The following is a 23,993-nucleotide window of genomic DNA, read 5'->3' as shown; positions in this document are numbered from 1 at the left end:
CATATTACGCCGAAAACTAGGGCAGTTCCATTGACCCTACTTTCAAATATTTAATTTTACCTCAACTCATGCCTATAGTGTATGTATGGAGAAGTTTCTATATTTTCATAGCAAAAGTTATAGAGGGATGCACATTCTTTCAGACTGTATTTTCAGTCTGCCACAAAAATAGTAACAAAAACATTTGCTACAAGCCCAGTGGTGTCTGTGATTAACTGTGGGCTGTCTTTAACTGTCTACGGCTGTGATAAAGACAACTGTCGATGAATGAAGAACCATGTAATATAAATATCTCGAGCCGAGTCAGTAGGTGGCGCTCTGCAGTTGTGCTTGCAGTTTTGACAGCAGAAGAGAAAAGTCCCTTCTGGTTTTCCGTAGCGTTACGAAAGCCTACGAAGGTTAGTTAGCTTGCGTGCTAACTTCACATTTCGGCGTGCTGACATTGAGGACAACCAAGATAACCTGCGCTTGTTATCAACTTATAAAATAAAAGGTAAAGAAATATGGAAGTCTTTGCTCTGAGAAGAGACATGAGAAGTCGATAAATAGTATGCATGGCGTTACACAGCTGACCAACTGTTCGCATCTTGGAGTGTTAAAGGGGAGATGTGCTATCTTGTAGAGACAATAAATAAAAAGCACCAATGTAACGCAAATGAAAAAACTTCGTGAGCCTTAAACCAATGCTAGTTTATGTTTTTAAAAAGCCCTCAGCTGAATCTGGACTGTCATTGTATTCATCACAAACTCAAACTTTTAGACTCATAGATTGTACAAAGAGATTCGACGTGTCATCCATGGTCTCCACCTTCTGTACAAAAGGGAAGCTAATTTTATTCTCAATGTCTTACATCCGTGCCAATTAGTACTTGTTGTCTGAACTTTGAGGCATTACATTTGTTTTACTTTGCAGCTACAGTGTTTTATTTACATGTATGCAAGTACTGCAGTGGTGGAAGAAGTATTCAGATTTCTTCCAAAATGCATCAGTTGATACACAAATGATATTATTGGATTACAGATTAGCTGACTTTAATTACTTCAGATATTCATAGTTAGTTTTATCTATTATCTAACAATCCATCGTTTTATAAACCCATGTAGGTTAATATTAATGTGACAGACAATTAATAAATACACCTGTAAGATAACTGTAAAGAATACAGTATCCCTCTAAAATGTAGCGCAATAAAAGTATCAACTAGTATAAAATACAATGTAGTACAAGGGTTGAATATGCCTAAATGTATATAGAAATATGTGGATGTATTATATGGAAAAGAAATTAAGAAACTATTAAATGGATAAAATAACCAGAGGAAATGCCATTTGGCTAACCACATTTCAACAACTTATAAATCAAAGCACTTCCATCGCACTATTGCAAAAATCATTTGGCCATAAAACAAGGCTGCAAGTGATTTGCAGCATTTTAAAATTACCACCTACCACAGTTTAAATGGTGTGAAAAAAAAAATCTTAAAATGTATGGAGTCATAATGCCCAGCCATCATATTTGAGTAACCACTACTGTAGTAGTACTGAGTATTATGCTGCTGAACCGGCTCTGGCTTTTTGGTCCTGTTTCCTTCAGGATCCCCATCATGGTGTCTGGAAAGCGACTGGCAGACATCGGCTATCGGACGTTTTCTGCCTCGATGATGCTGCTGACGGTCTACGGAGGCTACTTGTGTGCAATGCGAGGATACCGCTACATGCAGAAACAAAAACAGCTGAAACTGGCAGCGGAAAACCAGGATCTTGAAGTTATCAAAGACTGACGGGAGATGGACTATTCCTTTTTTTGCACAGATGTGGACATTTCAATTCCTCCTCTTTTTTTGTCTGTCACTAAATCATTGAGACGTTAATTCCTCTCAGAACATTTAAGTGATTTCATTGTTGACGGTATTGTGTCCTCACAAGAAAGATGTTCATAAAAACTTCACCAAGCAAATTAACCAAGAACATATTATTTGCATCAATGGCCCGTGTAAAAGGGTTTCAGGGGTAAAAATGGCTCCAATTGTTTGTATTATATTAAATGCCTTTAACCATACAAAGCAATGTAGTGTTTTTTTAAACAGGACTGCAACAAGAAAGACATTTCACAACAGAGTATATTTGTAAATATCTATTTTACAAGGCCCTCGAGTGAGAAAGGGATACCAGACATTTTGTATAGTCCTCATGCCTGGAATCTTCCACAGCCAGTGACAAACCGTTTCATAAACATTTGGTCTCATAAGACATAGTAGAAAAACAATAAGTCACACAGTTGCCAAACAGTGTTTTTAAAAGGAGAAATCCACACTAGATCGCAGAAGGCAGTAACTATTAACTTTCAAGAGTGTATTTCTGGTCACACACTTAGCAGGTGCCCTTCTTTTAAGAGCTTTTAAAACCACAGCTATAACAACAGTTATTTATATGTATAATACCTGCTGTAACGTCACATAGTATTTTCTGCCTTTTGTGATCCAGTGTGAATGGACACGCAAGACAAAATTAAGTTCATCTGACCAATAAAACTGGGAGAGAACATTTAAAAATCAACATCTGCAGCCCAACGACCCATTAACACGCCCATCATTTGAAAAATAAGGCTAAGCAACTCACCTTCTAAAACAGATTTTTCATATTATTTCAGTGTTTACATGTCACCTCTTTAGTTGTGTCGTAAATGACAGTCCAGGGCTCTCCAAAGCTAATGTGTCTCCATATCCATCGTCCGTTTATGAACCTGTGCTTACTTAAGTGTGTGTCTGCATGTCCATCGTCCGTGTGTTTGTGAGCGCCTTGCACGTCAAGGGAATGTCAAAAGGCAAAGCTTCTAGAGACGTGAGGGACAAACTGCAGGGGGCACCCAGCCTCACGTCACCCGCTGCTGTGGTTCAGCCCTCGGGCTTTAGCAGCAGCACAGTAACCGTTAGTGCCGTTTTCTTCCTTGGGTGTATGAAAAGAAACCTTGGGGCCTTCTATGGTTGTGTTGGACTCTTCCCCTGAGCTGCTCTCAATGTCACTGCGGACATCGTTGCATACCTAGAAGACGGACGGTGGAGAAAACAGGATATTATTCTTTTTTTCTATCAATATAACACATGAGAGAAATGAACACACAGGTTAGACAAAATAATGTAACCACTAAACGCTCAGCTTTGAAGTAACCTAATTATAACAAAGACTGCTATAAATGAGGTATTTGAGCCATTTTAAGTATAATTCAAGATCTTTTTGGCATTTGATGATGTGTTTTTCTTACAGGTAAAACATGAGACTGTAGCTGTTATAGGAGTCGAGTGTGGAGTGGCTGCTTTACACCGTGTTTCAAATTATTAAGCAAACTGGAATTCAGTGTCAAACATTGAATATTTAGTTTTTGAATCAAACTCATGGATAGTATTGTGTCTCTGGGCTCTTTGGATCATTTCAATCCATCTCAGACATTTTTGATAATTAGTTGGCCAGGTGAGCCCAATTAAAAGAAAACTACTTAAGAAGGATGTTACACATTATTAAGCAGGCCACAGGTTTCAAGCAATATGGGAGAGAAAAAAGATCTCTGCTGCGGAAAAGCGTCAAATAGTGTAATGCCTTGGACAAGGTATGAAAACAGATTTTTCACGAAAACGTAAGCGTGATCATCATACTGTAAGGAGATTTGTGGCACAGACAGGTTTTTGCAGATAAAGGCATAATGAAGTTTACTGCCTGACAAATTCATCTGATTAAGAGAGCAGCTGCTAAACTGCCATAACAAAGCTGCAAACCGGTCTTTGAAGCTGCTGGAGTCCCGCAGGTGTAGGATCCTCCAGAGGCTTGCAGTTGTGCATAAACCTACCATTCGGCCCCCCCTAACTAATGCTCACAAGCAGAAACGGTTGCAATGGGCCCACAAATACATGAGGACTAATTTCCAAACAGTCTTGTTTACTGATGACTGTCGTGCAACCCTGGATGGTCCGGATGGTTGGTGGATGGCCATCATGTCCCAATAAGGCTGCGACGTCAGCAAGGAGGTGGGGGAGTCATGTTTGGGCCGGAGTCATGGGAAGAGAGCTGGTAGGCCCCTTTAGGGTCCCTGAAGGTGTCAAAATAATCTAAAAGTATAAAGAGTTTCTGACTGACCACTTTCTTTCATGGTTTATAAAAAAAAAAGAAGAACCATGCCTTCGATAGCAAAATCATCTTCATGTGTTACAATGCACCATCTTATGCTGCAAAGAATACCTCAGTCATTGACTGCTATGGGCATGAAAAGGAAAGAAAGTCATGGTGTGGCCCCTGGCCTAAACCCTATTGAGAGCCTTTAGAGCATCCTCAAGCAAAAGATCTATGAGGGTGGGAGGCAGTTTGCTTCAGCTTGGGGAGGCTATTCTGACATCCTGAAAAGAAACTCAAGCAGAAACTCTCCATAAACTCACAAGTTCAATAATGCAACAAATTATGAAGGAGATATCAAAGAAGGGGTCCTATGTTAACATGTAACTTGCTTTGTTAAGATGTGTTTGATAAAATAAAATAACTTTTGATTTCAGTACATATGACCTCCTAATGCTGCAAATTCAACAAATGACCATTTTCAGTTCTTTACAACCTATGAAATGGATTACAACTCTGGTAATTTGGAACAGTGCATTTTGAGTTTATTTATTTAAAAAAATCTGTTTTTATTGGGTGGTTTGTTTAATGAGATTTGACCTTTACCATAACGTAAGAAAATTATACTGTCATTTTCATCCACTATTTAGAAAAATCAGTGTAAAGTATAATTTGCATAATAATTTGGAATACGGTGTAGACTGTAACCTGTAAATAGACAAAAGAGTAAATAATATTTCTCATAATTGTAGGTAAGGTGATTGAAGGCATCAGTAGTAATTGTAAAAAAACCGGATCTATATAAAACTTTAAAATAAAAGAATGAACCACAGGCACATGTCAAAGTATTAAAATATTTTACTGAAGTAAAAATAGGAATACCACAATCTAAAAAAATACTGTTAGAAATAAAACTCCTGCATTCAAAATCTTACTTAGAAAAAGTATGCAAGCATTATCAATAAAAGTACTTAAAGTAAGTAAGCAAGTAAAAGTAGTTGTTACATTATAGTATACTGTATTATTTTCTTATTAATGCAGAGGGTTAGGGTTAGAAGTAGAGTACAAAGTAGAATAAAATGTAAAACACTAAACAAGAAAAGTTCAAGTAAGTCAGAACGGTACTCCCGCCTAATGAAAAACAGTTGGGCATACCTGACATTAATGACACTGTTACCACATTACTCATCATTTACTCTCCTCTTACTGCCGTCTTTGTGAGTGGGGTTAAATCTTAAGTGCTGATCTACTGCAACAGCTTTCCAATTTAAACCCAGTGCAGAAATGGACAGGGGAGATGAAATAAAGGTTTTTGAAAGGAATCATAGCAGAGGGAGTTAGACACTTACAGCCAGAAACAGAGACGGTAAAGGTCACAAGTGGACAAAGCAAATGGAGAAGAAGCAAGAGAGTATTGGAGAAAGGCGCATTGGACAAAGAGAGAGAAAGACAGGACCTCCCTCTCTCATTCCAGAGGGAGAGGAAACAAACGGCGTCTGCAGAGAGAATGAGAGAGAGTGTCAGGGACAGCGAGGAAAGAAGCGTAGAGGCAGCAACTTCCTCACCAACCTCATCTATGATGTGTTTCCATAGATAGTCTGGTCATAGACTGATGTCTGGCTGGGAGTAATATTTATTTTGTGCACTTAGTTAATGTCTTGAGGTCAGTAGGTTTGGGTTTGGGACATTTGTTAATCTTTGCTTACACAATATCTAATAATATAATATTAATAAAGAGTTCTGAACGATGGAAATACTTTTTAAAATAGGCCACTTAGGACGAAGTTTAAGCTGCACTAAACCTTATGAAATTACACTGCTGATTAGATGTTTATCCGAGAAAAAAGTCAGAAGATGATCATTTTTATGTGCGAGTAGCTGAAAAATAACAATCATCTTGTGCGGGAATAGCTCGGATGTGTAAGCAGGTCCTTACAGTAAGGCTGCAACTAATGATTTTCACTGACTGATCTGCTGCATATTTACTAACTTGAGAAAATGTCAACAAAATGATGAATTATTGTTAAGTAACCAATGCAGTTTCTGAGAGCGAGAGGGAGGTATCTTTAAATATTGTGTTATATTTGAACAGAAGTCTAAAATCCAAATTTAATTAATTTACTGTCACATAAGACAACCAAAAGCAGCAAATCCTTACATTTGAGAAGCTGGAACAGGTGAATTACTGTCCTTTTGCTCTTTAAACACTATCAAAAAGAGTAAAAATTATTATCTAAATAGTTTAACATTTTCTGTCAATCAATTAATTGCTCAAGTTCTACATTACCATAATTCTCAGTAATGTGTACTGTGTGGTGGTGACCCACCTTGCCCCGCAGCATTGCTTTGACAGCTATTCGGCCTATGAGGTAGAACCAGATGATATGCAACACTTGAAGGACCAGCAGCAAGAAGTTAAAGAGCCACCAGGACGGGTATGGCCCGACTATGGCCCAGCTCTCAAACATAGTGGAGTTCAGGACCCTGGAAAACAAGGAGACAAATAGTTTCAATCTTTAAACATATTATTATCCTGCCCTCTTCTAATGAGGCCCACTGAATGTAATTCCCATTTGGATTCCAATGGCAGCCAGGATGATGAGTAACATAGTTTGACTGTAACTTTACATGAGTAATTGGTGGGGTCATGTCTTCCTTTAAATCCAGGTGCGTGACCGGAGACTGACAACAGACCCACCTCGCCCCAGCAGAGGTATGGATTTCAGCTGCACCGGCAACACTCACCACACCACGACACTGAATATAGCTGCTCAGGTTACTTCTATCAATGATAGGTTCCCTATTGTCCGTCTCTGTGGAGGTTAAGCTTCAACATCCAGGCCTCTGTCGAGGAACAGTCACTATCCAAATAGCTCCCTTGACCCTAAACATTAGCACATATCTCGCTTCACGTAAAATGATGAACAAGCTCTCAGGCATCCTGGAAATTGCTTCATTGGATTAACAAACCAGTGATAGTTGCATCACTTTTTTTGTTATTTTCTAACAGAGCATGGGGGGGTTTAACCACATTTTTTTAGATTACAGGTTGTGTGCTGTTGGCCAGTTTTACTAATTACAGCCCCAGGGCATTATGTATCAAAACTTCATTCAATTAAACTGCAGGATTAGATTGTTTTCTGTGCACACATTTGCTGACAAAATTAAAGGTCAATAGACTGTGTATGCTGATTAGGGATAGTCACATTATCGACCCTGGCCAATTATCGAGCATTTGTGTTGGCAGGTTTCAGATCATCTGTATCAGCGTTTTATTTGACCTATAACCGATGAAGTTGTTTAATTAAATAGTGAGCTATTTTGACTCTGCTACAGCTCTGGGACTGTCCCTTTGCTTCGGTTTCACTCACCACTGAGTCTAACTTTATGTCCCGCCCACAACTCTATCTAACTATCACTTATCGTGCATTATGTTGAAGTTTCAAATTCCTAAGGTAAACAATTTCTTAAAGCATTTAAACAAAGTGTTGTGATGGAGTTTGTAACATTCCAAAATCTTAATTTTGACTTAAAGATTTTCATTTTTACTGTTAATGAATATTGGTTTCATTAACTACTAATAATCTGTACAGGCCTTAAAAAAACAGTATCGGTCGATTGCTTATTCTCATATTTTCCAACCTGAACTCAGCCAACTTCAAAGCTAAAGCTAGAGAGTATTATTTCCTGCCAAAATACAGATATGCAGATGCAATGAGCTCTTGTGCCTTCATAAACATTTTTTCCAAGTAGTTATACTATTTACTCTGAGGTTGCAGGTGTCCCTGAGAACTCACCATACTGGAAATATAATTAGTCGTGTGATGAAGAATGCCACACTAAACATGATGAACAGGGAGTCACACAAGCGCTGGTACTTTGCATAGTTGGCCAGCTTGGCTGCCTGTAGGAAAGCAAAATAACACAAGCAACAGTTAATGTTAAGTTTAATGTAGAGCCTAATTGTTTACCACGTGTAAACCCTGTTTCATTCCTGGGCTCATACACTAATCTAGTTTACAATTTAGAATCTAAATCACTTGGAGCTCAGCCAAGAAAACATGACTGGAAACACTAAACAACAAGAAACAATTCATCTCCATTGTAAAAGAAACCAACTGAACAATATCCTAAGAGGAAACAACTATATGTAAATGTGATTTTTTTACTGTATCCACTGCAGTTGTTTCTATATTTTCCTTATCTTGCCTTTATTTGTTTAGTAGTAGTATATCAGCATGTTAACAATAGCATCTGTTCAATATCAGATCTGTAAAAATAGCAAGACAGTGTTCTGTTTCAAATCACATCGTACACCAAGTGGCCATGTGATTAGACATACTTTCCTTTCTACCCTGTCAGAAAAGCTGTAAATAAAGTATTGAGTATCAGGACCGGGTGGAGAGGATCAGTTACAGTTTGAGTGTAACTGTAAAATGGCCAGAAGTAAATGGTACAAAGTAAAGTACAGTATGTTTGATTTGTAGTTAATCGCTTTAAAACATTGGAATGCATCTCCAGTGCATTGGATTAAAGTAGCGTGGTTATTATAAAACAATCTATCTATTCAGTCAATACAGGTTTGTGTGTGATTAGAGTCCCCACTGTGTCTGACTGACCTCTAGCAGGAAGTCAGAGGCATCGTGTACACACATTACGAGGCTCCCTACTCGCGTCATGTTGTTGACGTAAGAAAAGCTGATCAGGCCAACTGTCGCCAGGTGATGGATGAACATGATCTTGAAGTCCTGTGATGGAAAATGGTGAGACAGGGATGGTTAGCATACATGTTTACTTTTATAATTGCCTTGTGTTGTTGTGGAGTGTATTTTTTACACAAATCCCACTTCTTTGTTTTGCCATAGGGGGCATTGACTGTGAAAAAGTTCAAAATTTGACGTATTGGGGTGTTTGCGTTGAGGTGAACTATTGGTTCAGACTCAAACAAGACCCTTATTATATGTCACACACCTCTTTCTCTCCCCCTAGTTTCCTGTCACTAACAATAAAGGCAACATGCCAAAAAACATCTTCAAAAAGGTTGGCACGAAGCATTCAGCACAGCTCAAAAAAATCCAATAAGCATGAAAACACACAGGCCGTGGTAAATAAAGTTGCCTTATAAGTCAAAAAAGTAATAACGTACAACATTCTGTTTACAAAATAGCAAATGTGGTGGACCTAAAAGCTTTGCTGACACCAGACAATTGAGTGGTTTATATGCAATATGTTAAATCAATACTAAAATCAAGTTGATGCACAAAAGTGATCAGATATGATCAGTTGTTTTGCAGTTTCTGGCTGCAGCATTTTGCATGATCTTAAGATGACAACAGAAATGTTATCAACTCTTAAAATCCAAACCACATTTGCTGTTAAAATCACTACAGCAAAAGAATGAAGAAAATTAATGTTGATTTATTCTCTCTCAGCCCCACACAACACACCATTACTAATGCCCAAACTATGTATGCATGACAAATGTCACAAGATGGTAAGACATGCAGACAGACAAAAAAAGGCCCTGCAACAGTGAACGTGGCATATTACACAACACATGTACACTTTGAGTGGATGTGTGCCAATGCTCTTCAAACTGGAAGAAGTTCTCTTCTCTAAATGTTTAGACTTGCACAGGGGGAGAAGATATAGGTGAGATATTAATAGTGCAGAACAACTGAAGACAAAAACTCATGCAGAGATGTTAGCAAAGACAGGAGACATGCATCTGACAGTCAAGACATCAAATCTGGCAGCAGCAGATTGCAGGATGGATAGATAGACAGAAGGAAGGTCTTTGGTAGAAAATATATTTGGTCTTAAATAAAAACAAGCGGTTTTTATGGCCTACAACAGCACAGCCCCTAAACGAAATGTGTACATGTTTTTGCCAAAGTCCCATCTGACATCTCCTGACTGTGGAATATTAAATGATATACTGTAGTTTGTAAATTCAGTGATGTGAAACATCCATGTTCATAGAGTCTCTCTAAAAAGGTATTAAAACCTGCCAATGTTCTTCTGTCGACCAGTTTAAATTTGTTTAAGTCACTATTGTTTGCATAAATACCAGCTTTTGCTTGTGTTGAAATACTTTTTAACGTGCGTGTTTACTTACTACTTGTGGTTTGGAACAAACTGTAAAGTAAAAATGCCTTTAGGAATTTCCTTTAGCTTGATAAACACAAATTTACTGAAACAATCAGCTTAACAGGAGTTCCATTCATCTCATCAAAACATCACATTATGAAGAAAATATATATTAAAAAGAATGTGAAATCAGGCCAGATGCCTCGTCGCATTCAGCTCCACTCCTACACCCGTCAAAATAAAACAAGTCACACTGACCTACTTTTCCAGCTTTACATTCCAGATATTTGCTGTGTCAAACATCTAAAATATTAAAGGATGTCTGTAACTAGCTTCAGCTCTAATACCCTGGTATTTAGAATGATTTCTGCAATTCTTATGTTAGGCCTCCTCCATCCTGCAATCACATGACTGTGGGTACCCTCGTGCTGAAATTACAAAGCATACACAGACGGAGCATTCACAGACGAATCAGCACCGCGCCCCTCCTCCCAAAAAACTAAAACATGTGACCATCCAAAATAAACACAACTGTTAGAGCTTACAACAAAGCAAACTTACAATCAAGTTTGATCTTGATGTACTGTTAGGTATGTGAATACATTTTTTTTATTTATTGTTTTACTTTGCATCACACGTGGACACACACACACGGACACACAGACAGGCACACAACCACACACACACACACACACACACACTCACACACTCTGTGCCACTGCCATATGAGAACAAAATAGATCCATTATGAAATGCTTCACAGCAAGTGTGTATCCAGTGTAGTCTAACCTAACAGAGAGAGTGTTAGGCAGGAGTGTTGTTCCTCTCACCTTCCTTTTGATGTCAGTGAATTGGGAGAACATGAGTGACCAGTAGAAGGCCAGTTCTGTCACATAGTAGCGGTAAAGACCCGGAGTCATGACCTAAAGAGACAGAGTTGAGACAGGTTCAGAGACCACTTCAAATAAGGATTTTATTAATTTTAAAATGTTTCTTTAAACACAAACTATACTGGATATCCCACAGTGTTAAGAGTGAAGGAATAAAGTGTGTTACCACCACTACGCTCATCACAAAACACCTCCTAGCCCAATAAATCACCATGATGTCCAAAGTTGTGTAATAAAGCATGAGACGTCCTGAAGCCCGGTGAACTGTTATAGTCTAAAAATTGTCTCTTAATCAGGGCTCAATATATATGATAATCAAGAATCCTTATATTTAACTTTTCAGACTGCTTTTTATGAAACATCAGTTATACAAGGAACAGGAAAAAGACAGTAAAGTGGAACAGATACTGACAATGCTTCTGCAATCACGCTCTGTGTAGTTTCCTTAAGTGTAAAGTGGTAGAGGAAAAAAGTCAACAACTGTGGACTGCATAACTGTGTGCCAGTTTATTCTGTACAAAGTCATGCAGTCCAAAACAATAGCTTTGCAATAAAAGTTCAGTTCTTGACTTTGCTAGTTCAACTCAGAGGTATTTTCTGAGGCTGTAGTTGTTATATTGGATTGCATTAACAGATTATATAGACAGAGAATAGACTTGCATCATACCTGATAGGGATAACCATACCAGCAATGCCGTGTATCCCACATCCAAGGATACTAAAAAATAACACATTAGTTCAGAGCACAATCCATGAGAAATATACCCAGCCAATCAAATATTATCAATGAAGGTACAAACAAATCTAACAGCTAATCCCCCCCCCCAACATGTTTGTAATGCTTCCAAGCTTGATCTGATGGTGTGCTCACCTGCCACAGAAACCGGAACCCATAGATAAAAATGAACAAGTAAAATGTAAACCTCCACCTACAAGTAAACAAGAAGGAATTATGATCTTGAAAATATGGCTTTGTTTAAAAAAGAAACAGCACATTTAAAATAAAACACATTACTTCATTTAGGTGAAGCTTTTATCCAAAGTGGCTTACAATTGCTATTTATTACAGAGGTTGCACGCCTCTCGAGCAACTAGGGGTTAAACGTCTCTCAGTGGGAATCAAACCCAGATCTCCCAAACAAAAGGCATGGGTCATATCCGCTGCGCCATCACCACCATGGTATGTATCTACCTGCCCGTTCCCTAACCATTAGCAATGCATGTCTCCCCGCAATCCTTACTCTAACATGACATGATTATTATTTTAAATATTAATCCAAATACTAACAATAAACAGGCCTCGAAAAAGGTAGAACCAGCCAAAAGGTTCACTCTTAGATAGCAAGGCAAGAACATACACAAATAAACACACCTGCGCAGAAAACACAACCACTGTGTGCTCAAGCATGCAGAGAGGTTAAAGGCGAACACAAAAGGGATTAACCTACATGCTCTCGCAGAACTTAGTGTGTGTACTGGGTTTATCTTGGTTCCTGCGGTGCCTGAACCAGCGCTGGACCTTTCGCACCTCCCAGTCCAGCTGCTTGGATAGGCCATCCAGATGGCGAGAGTCTGGGTTCTGTGTGGAAAGAAAAGAAAGAGAGAACAACTCAGCTTGGATTGAATTGACAATGCTGGTTATTGAATATCCTACATATATATTAAAAAAAAAGTATCTGGTAACAGTCCAAGACTCTCAAAATAACACTCTCAATGGGAGCATGTGTAGTTCCGGGTTTGCTACGGTGCCGCCAAACTAAAGCCTAATCACACTCTTATCGCCCAGATGTCCATTGCCTCCTGCTTTTTTTATGTTGGAATTTTAAACTCCGGTCCATTTATGAGGACTTTAGTTAACTGCTCCTCATATTTCTGCAGAGTAAATCCAGACTGCTAGCAAGACTATCTGTCCAATCAGAGTTCAAAAGACAACTTTTGAACGTATACATGTTCCACCAAAACAAGTTCCTTCCCAAGGTTTTTTTGCAGTGGCTCCGTGCTTAGCAACGCCCATGACGATTGTGATTGGTTTAAAGAATTGCCAGTAAACAGGAGCACGTTTTTCTCAGTTTCACCTCCTGGATCCAGCTTCCTCTTAATCACATTAGAAAAAAATTATGCCTCGCATTGATCGTTTCATGTAACTAAAGCCAAATGTAATGGATCTACTGTTCGATGTATTATTATAAGACAGCATGTATTAAACCCTCAACTGGCCAACTCTGTAACAACACATACGTCTTGGAGTCAGATGGTGTTAACCATTACTAATACGCCAATGCTTCTTTAAAAGAAGGAGGAGGAAGAAATCCAAAAAGAAACCCAACCTTGGTGATGGATGTAAACACCTTCTCCAGTACTGCATTGGGCTGAGCTCTTCGTCCAACACCTGGCTGGATGTGAAGACTCCGGGCGCAGGGACTGGCAATAAACCTGTGACAGAGGTGAAAATGGCTGAGATGAAGGGTCAAAGGACAGCTAAGAGGACCACTTTTGCACAAGTTTTAAATAACATTTAAACATTCAATCAGTGATCAGATGGACAACATATTTAAAAACAAGAGACATTATGTCAAATATCTGAAATGTAAACAACAAGTGATGACTTTTTGACTTCAAAAGCATTCATCGTGTTGACCTCAAGGCTACATTGTCCTCTGGTGAGAAATTGTGAATGTAAAAATAACTTGTTTGTTTAAAACACCTCCACAGAGTGCCTCTGAGTATTGTGAGACCCAACAGCAACAACACTTTTTGACGGCAGAAAAAAGGGTCAGTGTGCCAGGCACGTGGTTGAATAGGTTTGTACTTAGTGTCTTCATTAATCAGGTGTGTTTTGGGCAATAAACCAATCGGAGGGTCATCTCCCATTCCCTTTAAAAGCCAGGTGCGTTTGTACCTTGGTGCATTGCTATTATGATGGAGGATTTGCACCGTATTATTTTATTTTTAATCTTCTGTATGTGTGTGTGAGTGTGTTTGTGTGTGCTTCTGCGTGTCCCTGTGCGTGTGTGTGTGTGTGTGTGTGTGTGTGTGTGTGTTTGTGTGTGTAACAAGCATTGTGTGCACGCATTTTTACTTATGCGCAGTTGCTTCTTGGGTATCTACATTTGAAAGGGTTATTTCATGGAAGGAATGAGGGTTAAATGCCTCTTTCAATATGCATGTATGTGCAGGTTACTTTGAACTCAATGATGTGATGAGGAAAAGGTCTACTTTAGTATAAAGGGATAAAATGATTCTAAAGTGATTGTAGTGGCTGTGATTGGTGAGTCAAGCATGAAGCATCCTGGAAAAAGAAAAAGTAGCTTTGACTTAAGGGCCCCTATCTTGCACCCTGCGCAGCACAGCGCAAAGCCCAACGCAAATGTCTTTGTTAGTTTAAGACCGACCCAGAACTTTGTCAAATTCCCGTCAAGCGCCCGCGGGGGGCACATCATCACGATGGTGGCTCTCCATCGTGATGGTGGTCAGCCATCCCGATAGATCATGATATTGTCTATTGGCACCACCCTAGTCCAGACCAAACTTCCCGACATCAAGTGTTGTGGGCGGGGCAAAGTTTGGCTGGCGTCCAGGCTACTATGACTTGTTCCATGTAGGCTTATGGCCATACATATTTCTTTGTGAGAAAGCCTTCTTGCGTGTCCATAGAGACCATACATTCTTTTTTTTGAGGAAGGCATATATCACAAATATAACATAGATTGTAAATTGTCTGTAATTGTGCTTATAAAGTTTATTTACTTTTACTAGTTGCATATGCCGCTTTATTTATTCTTTTTGTAGTGCTATCTATATGTAATCATGTCATCTCTTGCGCTACGGAAACACCTGAATTTCCTCACAGGGGATCAATAAAGGTTTATCTTATCTTACCTATCCTAAACTACAGGTTAACATTGAGCAGCAACCTGTGAGGGAGTTGTAGTTAGGTTCAGTGTTATGGGACACATTTTGGTGTATCTCAGTGATACATGAGCAGATTGCTCGGCTACAACAAAGGGTCTCTGTGCAAAGTAATACATTGACCTTCAGAAACATAGCTTTGTGTTTTCAAAAAGCATGACAGGAGAATGAAATAGCAGAAAAAAAAATGACTTGGTGTCATGTATTGTGGGTACTTTAAGCAGGTCTTATTAAGTGTTGTATTTTGAGATGTTTGTGTTTTATGTGTGCAGCAGCTCTTTTATCTGACCTCTTGCCAACATCACACACAAATCTAGCAACTACCAACCTAGCTTAATAAGTCTGAATTAATATTGCTACTGGTAAGTAACTCATACGATCCTGTGTCAAAAACACAATCTAATCCTGAACTTTCCCTATACTAACCTTGAACTATCTCTAATACTGTTTTAATGTTAAGCAGAATACAAAAGAGGCTTACTCAATCATTTACAAGGAAGTGTGGCTGCTGCAAAAATATACACAGAAACTCTTGAAGAAAAACATTCCTGAGGTCTTTACCTGTGAAATCTAGTTCTGTGAGCATGAACATGTCTCTCTAACATAAAGGAAGGGGTCTTTTATCAGAAAAAATGGGGAGCTTGAAAACAGTTGTACCAAGTCATTTACCACAGTGGTTTTCTAAACCGCGTCCTCTGGTTCAAGCTAAAGGAAGCAACAATAAAGTACAACCAACGGTGAATCTCAAATTTGTTTCTGTTTCTGCAGTTTGTTGTTGATTTTGAGACAGATATCTTTTACTATATACAATGATATATAGATAAGTATGTGAAGGAAAAAAATCCAGACCTTTCCATTATTTTTCATGATAAAACACCAAGGCAAACATTATGTGATTCTTTGTTCATTTTGTTGTCTATTAAAAGCATTCAAATAGTCACTATACAATTTGGCCCTTTAGTAAAGAAATTAATTAATGTATAGTACATGACTAACAACAGCCTTTTTAATAAAAGCATACATTCCAGAAGCATTCTCACCACAAATTGTGGAAATATGTGCCCTGCAGACACATAATAATACAACTCTACGAGACTGCATTGTAAACTGCAGTTTGGTTATTGTAGAAGGTACATTTCTCATGCCAGAATACATTGTTATTGCATCTTTGTTACTACAATACATAATTAGTTTGATTACTTATTTGTGCTTTGGGTTTAGTAAATATAAAGTTTGGGCCAAAAGATTGCCTTTACAGTCATGCCCCTCAGAGGCAACGAGGAATGCAAACTATGTCCGTGCCTCAGAGTAAAGTGTAGACTCGTGAAGGAACATGGTGACAAGTGAGTCGAGAGTATAGCTAACAAAGTTGGCCCTCACCTCTTGGCTCAATGGCCAGAGACAGAGAGAGAGAGGGCAGGAGTGGCCGAGTGAGCTAGAGAGTGATTTAGTGAGTTAGGAACGAGGCTGCACAACCTGCACGCTGTCATTTGGTTACACGCCTACGTGGGGGTAGATGCTAGATCACACCCAGTACACGTGTTGACGACAACACAGACATACTGCGCAGGCGTCAACATTTGAGATTCAACACCAGTCAACAGACGTTACTATGGGGCTTATTTACATCTTAGCACGTTTCCCTTGCCTGAAAGTGACTTTTTATTCAGAGAAAGGACAAGTATGTAGATCGAAGTGGGTGTATTACAAATAATATTACTACAACCCTAGTCAACAGATGTTACTATGGTTTTCATATTTTACATCCATTCTTGGCTGCCAGTGTTGTTAATCATTTCTCCCCAATTTTGGATCACGTTCCTGTTGAAACGTGTTCTATTGTGTAGTTTTTGGTTTAGACGCCTTTATTTCCTTAAAGGCCGCTATCGTTACAGTCCTTCTTCGGCTGCAATGACGGACGGGAATATGAATATAACTGTTCAAATATGTTAAAATTTGCGCTTGTAAAAAAATATATTCACACACATGTGATCTGAATTTAAAGACAGACATAGGGGGAAAAAAACAGACAGCTTGTAAAAAAAAAAAATCTCAACTTGTAAATTGAAATTTGCACTTGTAGAAAATATTCACACAAGTATTCTGAATGTGAAGTCACAGAAAAAAATTATTCACAAATGTGTAGAATGATATTTTACATGAACACAATGACAGCTGTAAGCAACATTTACTCAAATCTGTCACTGCAACTTCACATATGTGCTCTCTCGCATCCCTTAGTGGCCAATATAGATATCTAATATAATATAGTATATAATATAAGTATATAGTGTATAATATAATATAGGTATCTATAGATAGGTAGATAGATATTGTATTCATGTATTTGCGACCGGAAGATGTCTGTTAAATAGGTTTCTGGTGTCTTGTATTCCCATACATGATGGGATGAGCGATAGTATTTGGCATGACGCAGCTCTGGATGTCTTGTAGAATTATTTTCATTTTCACAAACTTCCACAAATGAGTAACAGAAAGTGAAACACACATACCACAATGGTTTACTCAATCGGTTTTCTTCCACTTAACATTCTTCATGGTCTCATAGCCACAGGAAGTACCTCATAGTATAAAATAAAAATGTGTCAATTTAATTTAAAAGAAAACTGAGTCAGATGATCATCATGTCAGCAAGATGTCATCAATTTAGTATTTGTTTAAAAAACACTCAACCACTATTGATCCATGTAGAAATGCTCTATATGAGAAAACTCAATTGCCTAAGCAGTGTACACGGATATGGTTGATGGTGATGGGAGTCTGACAATGCGGAATAGCCTGTATATAAGAAGGAAAAAGGAAATCACACGTCTTGTCCTCCTTGTTTTGTCATTGTCTCAGCTTTACCTCTTAGCACCTTTTTGTCATTTATATCTCCTCATGGCCGGCTGTGGCTCAGTGGTAGAGTGATTGCCTGCCAATTGGGAGGTTGGCGGTTCCATCCCTGGCCCTATAGTCTCATGTCAAAGAGTCCTTGGATAAGACAATGAACCCCGAGTTTCCCCCGATGCTGCGCCATCGGAGTGTGAATGTGTTTGAATGTGCACCTGAAGAGCCTTGTACGGCGGCCTGGGCCACAGTGTATGAATGTGTGTGAATGGTGAATGGTTCCTGTACGATGTAAAAGCGCTTTGAGTAGTCGTTAAGACTAGAAAAGCGCTATATAAATACAGCACATTTACGGTTATTTTCTGTTTGCGCTTTAGAAAGTTACAAACAGAAAGGAGTGCACAAGCCACAAATGACTATATCAGCCAATCAGCAACAGATGGCGCGGTTGATGGTAGGTGGGGAGGCAGCAGGTAAACGTGCCGGTTGGACACTAGTTATCTGTCTGTGAATGTGGGGGTTGAGCCGGAGGGGGGGATTTGTCTGGCATTCAACGATCTTTGCGCAGCAACGCTTACTGCCCCTTGAAACTGCAGAAAGTATAAAGAATACAGAGAGTAATTATAAACTTACATGTGATATATACTCAACAACAGCTTCTTTAAGCAACATGGTTCTTTAAATGGCTTTGAAAGAGCACTTTCACTACACATATTGAATGAGGTTTATGACTCATGTACTGATGACTCTGTGGCACTGTCTGTCCAAAAGTTAGACTGGATACGTCCGTTTCATGCGACAAGTGATTGTTATTACTCAGATCAATCATTGCAATCCACATTTCACTGGCGCCACTTGAGCATAAAACTCTTTTTTTGAGCGAAGCCAACATGCAGCAGTGCATCAGTGTTTGCCACTTAAACAATCTGAATGTGATATAGCTTTTGAATTTGATTCACCCCGAATTGACTCAGAAGTTTGGCTCTAAGTACCTAATCAAACAATCAACTGTTACCTAATCACATGGTTAAAATATGAGCTGATGTGACACAGATAAAAGATACATATTGTCATACTGGTTAAACAAGTACAAACCTTTGACAGTCTTGTGGTGGAAGGCTCAATTAAAGAAAAACAGTTCTAGCAAATGTAAGGGACATATTAAAATATAGTAAAATAAGTTAATAAAAATCGAATAGGCTATGAAAGAAAAACAGTAATTTTAAATGCTGAAATATAATAGAATAAATGATAAAAATGTCTTCTTATTTTTTACAGTTTTTACAGATACCGGCAACAGTCTAGGCTCCCTTGTCAACACAGGCCTTTCAAATGTATGACAATCAGCAGAAATAGTCCACACAAGCCTGAGCCTGCAGTGCTAACCGGTGGAAAGCAGCAACAGGAGGGAAAAAGGTGAGAGACGCAAGCTAATCTATTTATGTCAAACCTCAAAACATCCCTGTTCTTTCTCAGATCCTGACCACTCAAACATACACAAAGCCTGTTACCACGATACAGGCTCAGTATGGTCTGTGTACACGCACGCTAGAGGCTCCGAAGCCTAAAGCAGTGAAACATACAACCTTGCCACTGGTAAAACGTTCCAGTTCCAGGGCCCAGGGTGAGGCACAGGCACGGCTCCATTCGTGACACAGTACTGTGGGTAATTGTGGCCTTCATTTGACTTGTGAGGTTTTGAAACAGAATTAACAGTTACATGGCAGAAAGGTGTCTTTGGGGAGAGACAATGCCATAGTATGTCGTACAAAGAGGTTTGATGCAACACACAAACATTTTTGTTTAGGGTTTACCCTTACGTCCTTTGGACAGAGAGAATACCTGGTTTTTAATTTATGATGAAACAGTCAAATTGGGCCCACAATAGATTACAGGGAAAGCCTGGCTAGTCATAATCTCAAACACATCCCAGTTTGTAGTCCTAACACTGTTCAACACATGACACGGCTTAGAAGGGCTGAGGCTTGCTCACACAAAACAGCCTGACTGCTCCTATCCACAAAGTCACTGCGAACAGCAAAGCAAAGATTACGATCAAACAAGAAGAAAGGGATCTAGAAGAGGCAGGCCCGGTCAAGCTGTCAGAAAGAGCAACTGTCTGCAGGTAGAGGAGGAGTCCTGCAGACCAATTAATGATTACATGTGAATACGCTGCCTGTCTGAAGACGTGTGACTTTTGATAAGCTAATCGAGAACAAATATATGTTTCAAATATGTGAAACTCCTAAATCTCCACTGTGTCTGGAACTCTGCTTCCTAACTGACAGAACTGAATGTTGAATCTTATGGCATACAGCCACTCTCTAAAATAACACCAACAAAGATTAGACAAGAGATTAGGTAAGGCAGGTTCTGTAGCTTTGAGGACAATATAACATAAACTTTTCTGAACTTTCAGATTTAAGTAGTATGAACAGTGGAAGTTATTGGAGTTCAAGAAGCTGAAGAAGTTGAGGCCGGAGAGGGTTGGGAGTAGGCTGCATCTACGTTTATTTTCATTACTGATTAATTAATGTAGCCGTTTGGTTTAGAAAATGTCAGAAAATTATTTCTCACATCCTCAAATTTCTTATTTTACCAAATGTCCAAAACCTAAAGATATTTAGTTTTATATGATAGAAAAGCAACAAATCCTTACATGTATAAAGCTGGAAACAAGGAAGTGCAATTTTTGTTTGAAACAATTAGTTGATTTTCAAAATAGTTGACGATTATTTTTCTGGAAAAATCAACCAATAACTGCATTTGGAAGTGTCAAAGTGCAAGAATGGATGGGAGAAAAGTCAGTAGAAGATGGGGAAATGAATGCAGTTGAAAGATCGGTTGGTTTGTAAAGGAGATGAAAGCAGGAAAAAATAAAGCATAAATACAATTAGGCCACAAGTCCCAAAAAGGTTGTGGCAAAATGCATCTGAGAGAACAGACCCCCATCACAACTCAAACTCATCAGTGTGTGATTGTGTAACTGCCTGGCTCTTTAACTGCAGGTGTGGGAACACAGCGTGTGTGTGTGTGTGTGTGTGTGTGTGTGTGTGTGTTTGTTACATTAAGTGCACTAAGTGCAAACAAACAGCACAGTCCGTCTGGTTTCTGCAGAAAGTAGGAACTCAAGCTGTGGTGTGATGTTTTAAATCTGATAAAATGAGCCAGTCAGTCAGTGACAGAGTTGATAACATCCGTGTGGGTTTTGTGTAGAGAGGGACAGACAGTCAAGCTTTGACACCTGAAACAGGTGGTTCAGCACTGTGTTCATCTCATCAGACACCTCCGATATCTGATTGCTCCTGAGTGCTAACTGATTAGCCACTTGACCATGTCTTAAATAAACAGACAAAGTCTGACCATGTGTAAGGGGCTGTAGGTGTCAAGTCTATAAACCATGTCTGTGGGACAAAGAGTCATCACCTGCAATTTTACCCAGTTCAGATTTACAGCATATGTTATATTCCTCAGGTTCATTTCATCTACCTGTAATGTTAAGAAGCCAACCATGTGGCCTGTGTTACAGGTACGTTTCTCTTTGTTGTCAGACAACTATCGGATGCCACTTATATAAAATATAATACATTTTCACACAACATCAACATTAATATTTGGCCCGTGGCCTTCCATCTAGATACATTTTTGGCCCTTCATATGAAAGCATTTATACTGTGATATGGATAAAATACTCTCTCTGTATTGCATGTCTATAAGAACCCTTTTACAGATAATATAACCAAATGTCTCTTTTCTGCTAATCCTGTGATTACCTGACAAATCAACACTAATAGAGTTATTAAAACAATAGCTATCTCGGCATACACAGTATGACAACATCTCTTGATTGATATTTCTATTGTCTCACAGTATACATTGTCATATCGCCCAGCACTGACAGCAAGTGTATATATTTCTTTGTTTAAGCCTTTCTCTTATATACTGAGATATCCAACAACTAGATCACATCTATGTTTCTCCATGCATTGAAGCCCAATGCCTGACCTTGAAAAGGCTTACCATAATAATATCTATCTGATAATATTCAATAACAATAAGTGCCCTATCTGAAGTTTAAGTTTAGGAAAATGTATGTAGTCTGCCATAATATCAATTGTATTAGATATAATGCAACACTCCTCTCCTACTCTACTTTCATCTTAAAGTTATATAAAACAGACACAACCTCCCTCAACACGACAATGGCTAAAAAAATAGTGAAACCACTCTATATTTCAGTGCACTATTTAAAGTTTCAGGCAAGAAATAAGTGAATTTGGTTTGCCTCTTGTCATTGTCAGAACACAAGAAAGAAGTGCTTTGTTAATCAAAGTAAAGGTTCAGATCTTACAGATCTAAGAGTCATGCTTTCTGTAAATCAAATGAGGAACTTGTCAGCAGAGCTTTTTCTTTAATTCCTGTAGTCAGTTGTTGAGCAGACATCATGGGTTTTCTTCAGCACCCCCATCACCCCAAGCTTTCCTAGACCATCAACCAATAACGAGACACCAAAGCTCAAAAATAAGATCTTTTGAGGTATCAGGACAAATACATCTGGCCCGTTTGTGACACCAGACTGAACCCCCTACAATCACTTTGAATGCCCTACAATTGCTGTGTAATTCCACTCTTTTCCTGTATTGTAGAAGTAAGCTCGGACTTGAAGAGGGTCCGGCCAGTAATAAGATGACTCCATAACATCTCAACTACAGGCAAATCCATGACAGAAACCAAGTGTTCTGGATTGCCAAAGCATAAAGCCTTCAGGACATCTTCACTTGTATTTTTTCCGTGGTGGGGACTAAAATCTATGCACACAGTCGCATCGTGGGGAGTCACTTCCCATCAGGGACAAAAGGCTAGTCCCATGTGACACTGTTGTCTTCTTCACTTTCACTTGAACGCAGCTTAACCTTTGCACTGGACCTGATGGATTCCTTGATGTTAAATGTGACAAGAAGAGGTGGCAGTTTCACAGAAGCAACGGGCTGTCAGCACTCCCTAGCACGCACACACGCACGCATGCATGTCAGTTAGGGGCAGCTAAAGACACATAAGCAGATTGGTTAACGGACAATTATTAACAAACTATTCTGGGGTTTACCAAACATTAATGTCAAGAGTTTTGAGGTGTTTCCCGGCAAAATGAATATAAATTTAGTAGTAACGGTGTTGCATGTACGGTAAGTTACAGACGACGTTTAGAGGCCATTTCGAACACACATCTGTCTTTAGACAAGAACTATGGACAATGAGGATATTGTGGTGTTATACAAAAGAAACCCACGAGTTAACCTAAAAGATGTTGGTTCAACCACCGCTAGCAAACCCATCACTCCTTTGTTGTGAGAAACCTCCGTTAAAAGTAGTTCTGGTAGTTTTCACCTCACTTACAGGAAAACACCCGAGATGAGAGGCGAGTACGAACCTTTCGAAGAATATCCTGACGGCAAAAATTCCCAAAGCCAGCGGCATGGCAGTAAACAAATGTCCAGCTTTGGGGTACTCCACCCCGGGAGCTGGGTCTGCCAGATCCGCCCAGGTTACGTTGTGTGGGAGCCAAAACCTCTCGTTCCAGAACCAGGCTGAAAGAGCAGCCATGTTTAACAGTGCCCCCGTCCCCGGACGGTTAGATTAAAATAGTTTAATATCCGGAAGAAAATGATTTGTAAAAGTTGATGAAATCCTCTCCTGCCCCTGGGCCACTTGCGGTGATGACTTGTCTCACACTCTTCTTCTTCTTCGCACCAGTGTGATGGAAACCTGAGACTTCCGGTACACCTTTTCAAAATAAGATTATCAACGGTCAATGATTCCTATGGTTAGATTTGGTCCTTTTACCAAAAACATGAAACAAATTATTTTATGATGTTAACTTTTTACGCAAAATTACTTCAATTGGCCTATATAATAAGGTTCAGTACATTTAATGTTTTGTTCAGAAAGGGATTTTATAATATTGTTTTTGTTACATAACGACTTGACTCTAAAATTAGTTTCAATTAAATCATTATCTGTGTTTTTATTATTATTATTAGTAGTAGTAGTAGTAGTACCAGAAGCAGTAGCAGTAGTAGACTACTGTGTCAGACTTAGTTGTGACTTGATTTTGGGTCAAAAACGCGACTTAAGGCCCTTGAGAATGGAACGTGA

The 23,993-nt window shown here is 39.0% G+C and overlaps 2 protein-coding genes across 2 annotated transcripts; one reads left to right on the top strand and one right to left on the bottom strand.

Annotated features, from left to right (window-relative positions):
- The first annotated feature begins 364 nt into the window (after positions 1 to 364).
- Positions 365 to 2,057, top strand: LOC117942949 (cytochrome c oxidase assembly protein COX14 homolog). The gene is made up of 2 exons (XM_034868772.1): positions 365 to 493; positions 1,595 to 2,057. Exon 2 carries the CDS (start codon positions 1,605 to 1,607, stop codon positions 1,779 to 1,781), a length of 177 nt encoding a protein of 58 aa, XP_034724663.1. The 5' UTR covers positions 365 to 493; positions 1,595 to 1,604; the 3' UTR covers positions 1,782 to 2,057.
- On the bottom strand, positions 1,848 to 23,600 carry cers5 (ceramide synthase 5). The gene is made up of 10 exons (XM_034868769.1): positions 23,269 to 23,600; positions 13,409 to 13,514; positions 12,530 to 12,660; positions 11,953 to 12,010; positions 11,749 to 11,799; positions 11,022 to 11,114; positions 8,721 to 8,849; positions 7,899 to 8,005; positions 6,429 to 6,585; positions 1,848 to 3,042 (listed from the first exon to the last, which is right to left on the bottom strand). Exons 1-10 carry the CDS (start codon positions 23,439 to 23,441, stop codon positions 2,878 to 2,880), a joined length of 1,170 nt encoding a protein of 389 aa, XP_034724660.1. The 5' UTR covers positions 23,442 to 23,600; the 3' UTR covers positions 1,848 to 2,877.
- Between the last annotated feature and the right edge of the window lie 393 nt (positions 23,601 to 23,993).

The sequence above is a fragment of the Etheostoma cragini genome, chromosome 4 (assembly GCF_013103735.1).
Source record: "Etheostoma cragini isolate CJK2018 chromosome 4, CSU_Ecrag_1.0, whole genome shotgun sequence".
In the NCBI taxonomy this organism is placed as follows: domain Eukaryota; kingdom Metazoa; phylum Chordata; class Actinopteri; order Perciformes; family Percidae; genus Etheostoma; species Etheostoma cragini.
This window is presented reverse-complemented; position numbering and strand designations above follow the sequence as displayed.

What these genes read in the sequence shown, in the direction of transcription:
- LOC117942949 (XM_034868772.1), top strand. Translation starts at nt 1,605, where the DNA reads ATGGTGTCTGGAAAGCGACTGGCAGACATCGGCTATCGGACGTTTTCT.
- cers5 (XM_034868769.1), bottom strand. Translation starts at nt 23,441, where the DNA reads ATGGCTGCTCTTTCAGCCTGGTTCTGGAACGAGAGGTTTTGGCTCCCA. An exon ending in GTCAGGATATTCTTCGAAAG is followed by an intron (nt 13,515 to 23,268) that starts GTTCGTACTCGC and finishes CCTCTGTCACAG; the next exon opens with GTTTATTGCCAGTCCCTGCG. An exon ending in GGTATGGTTATCCCTATCAG is followed by an intron (nt 11,115 to 11,748) that starts GTATGATGCAAG and finishes CTGTCTCTTTAG; the next exon opens with GTCATGACTCCGGGTCTTTA.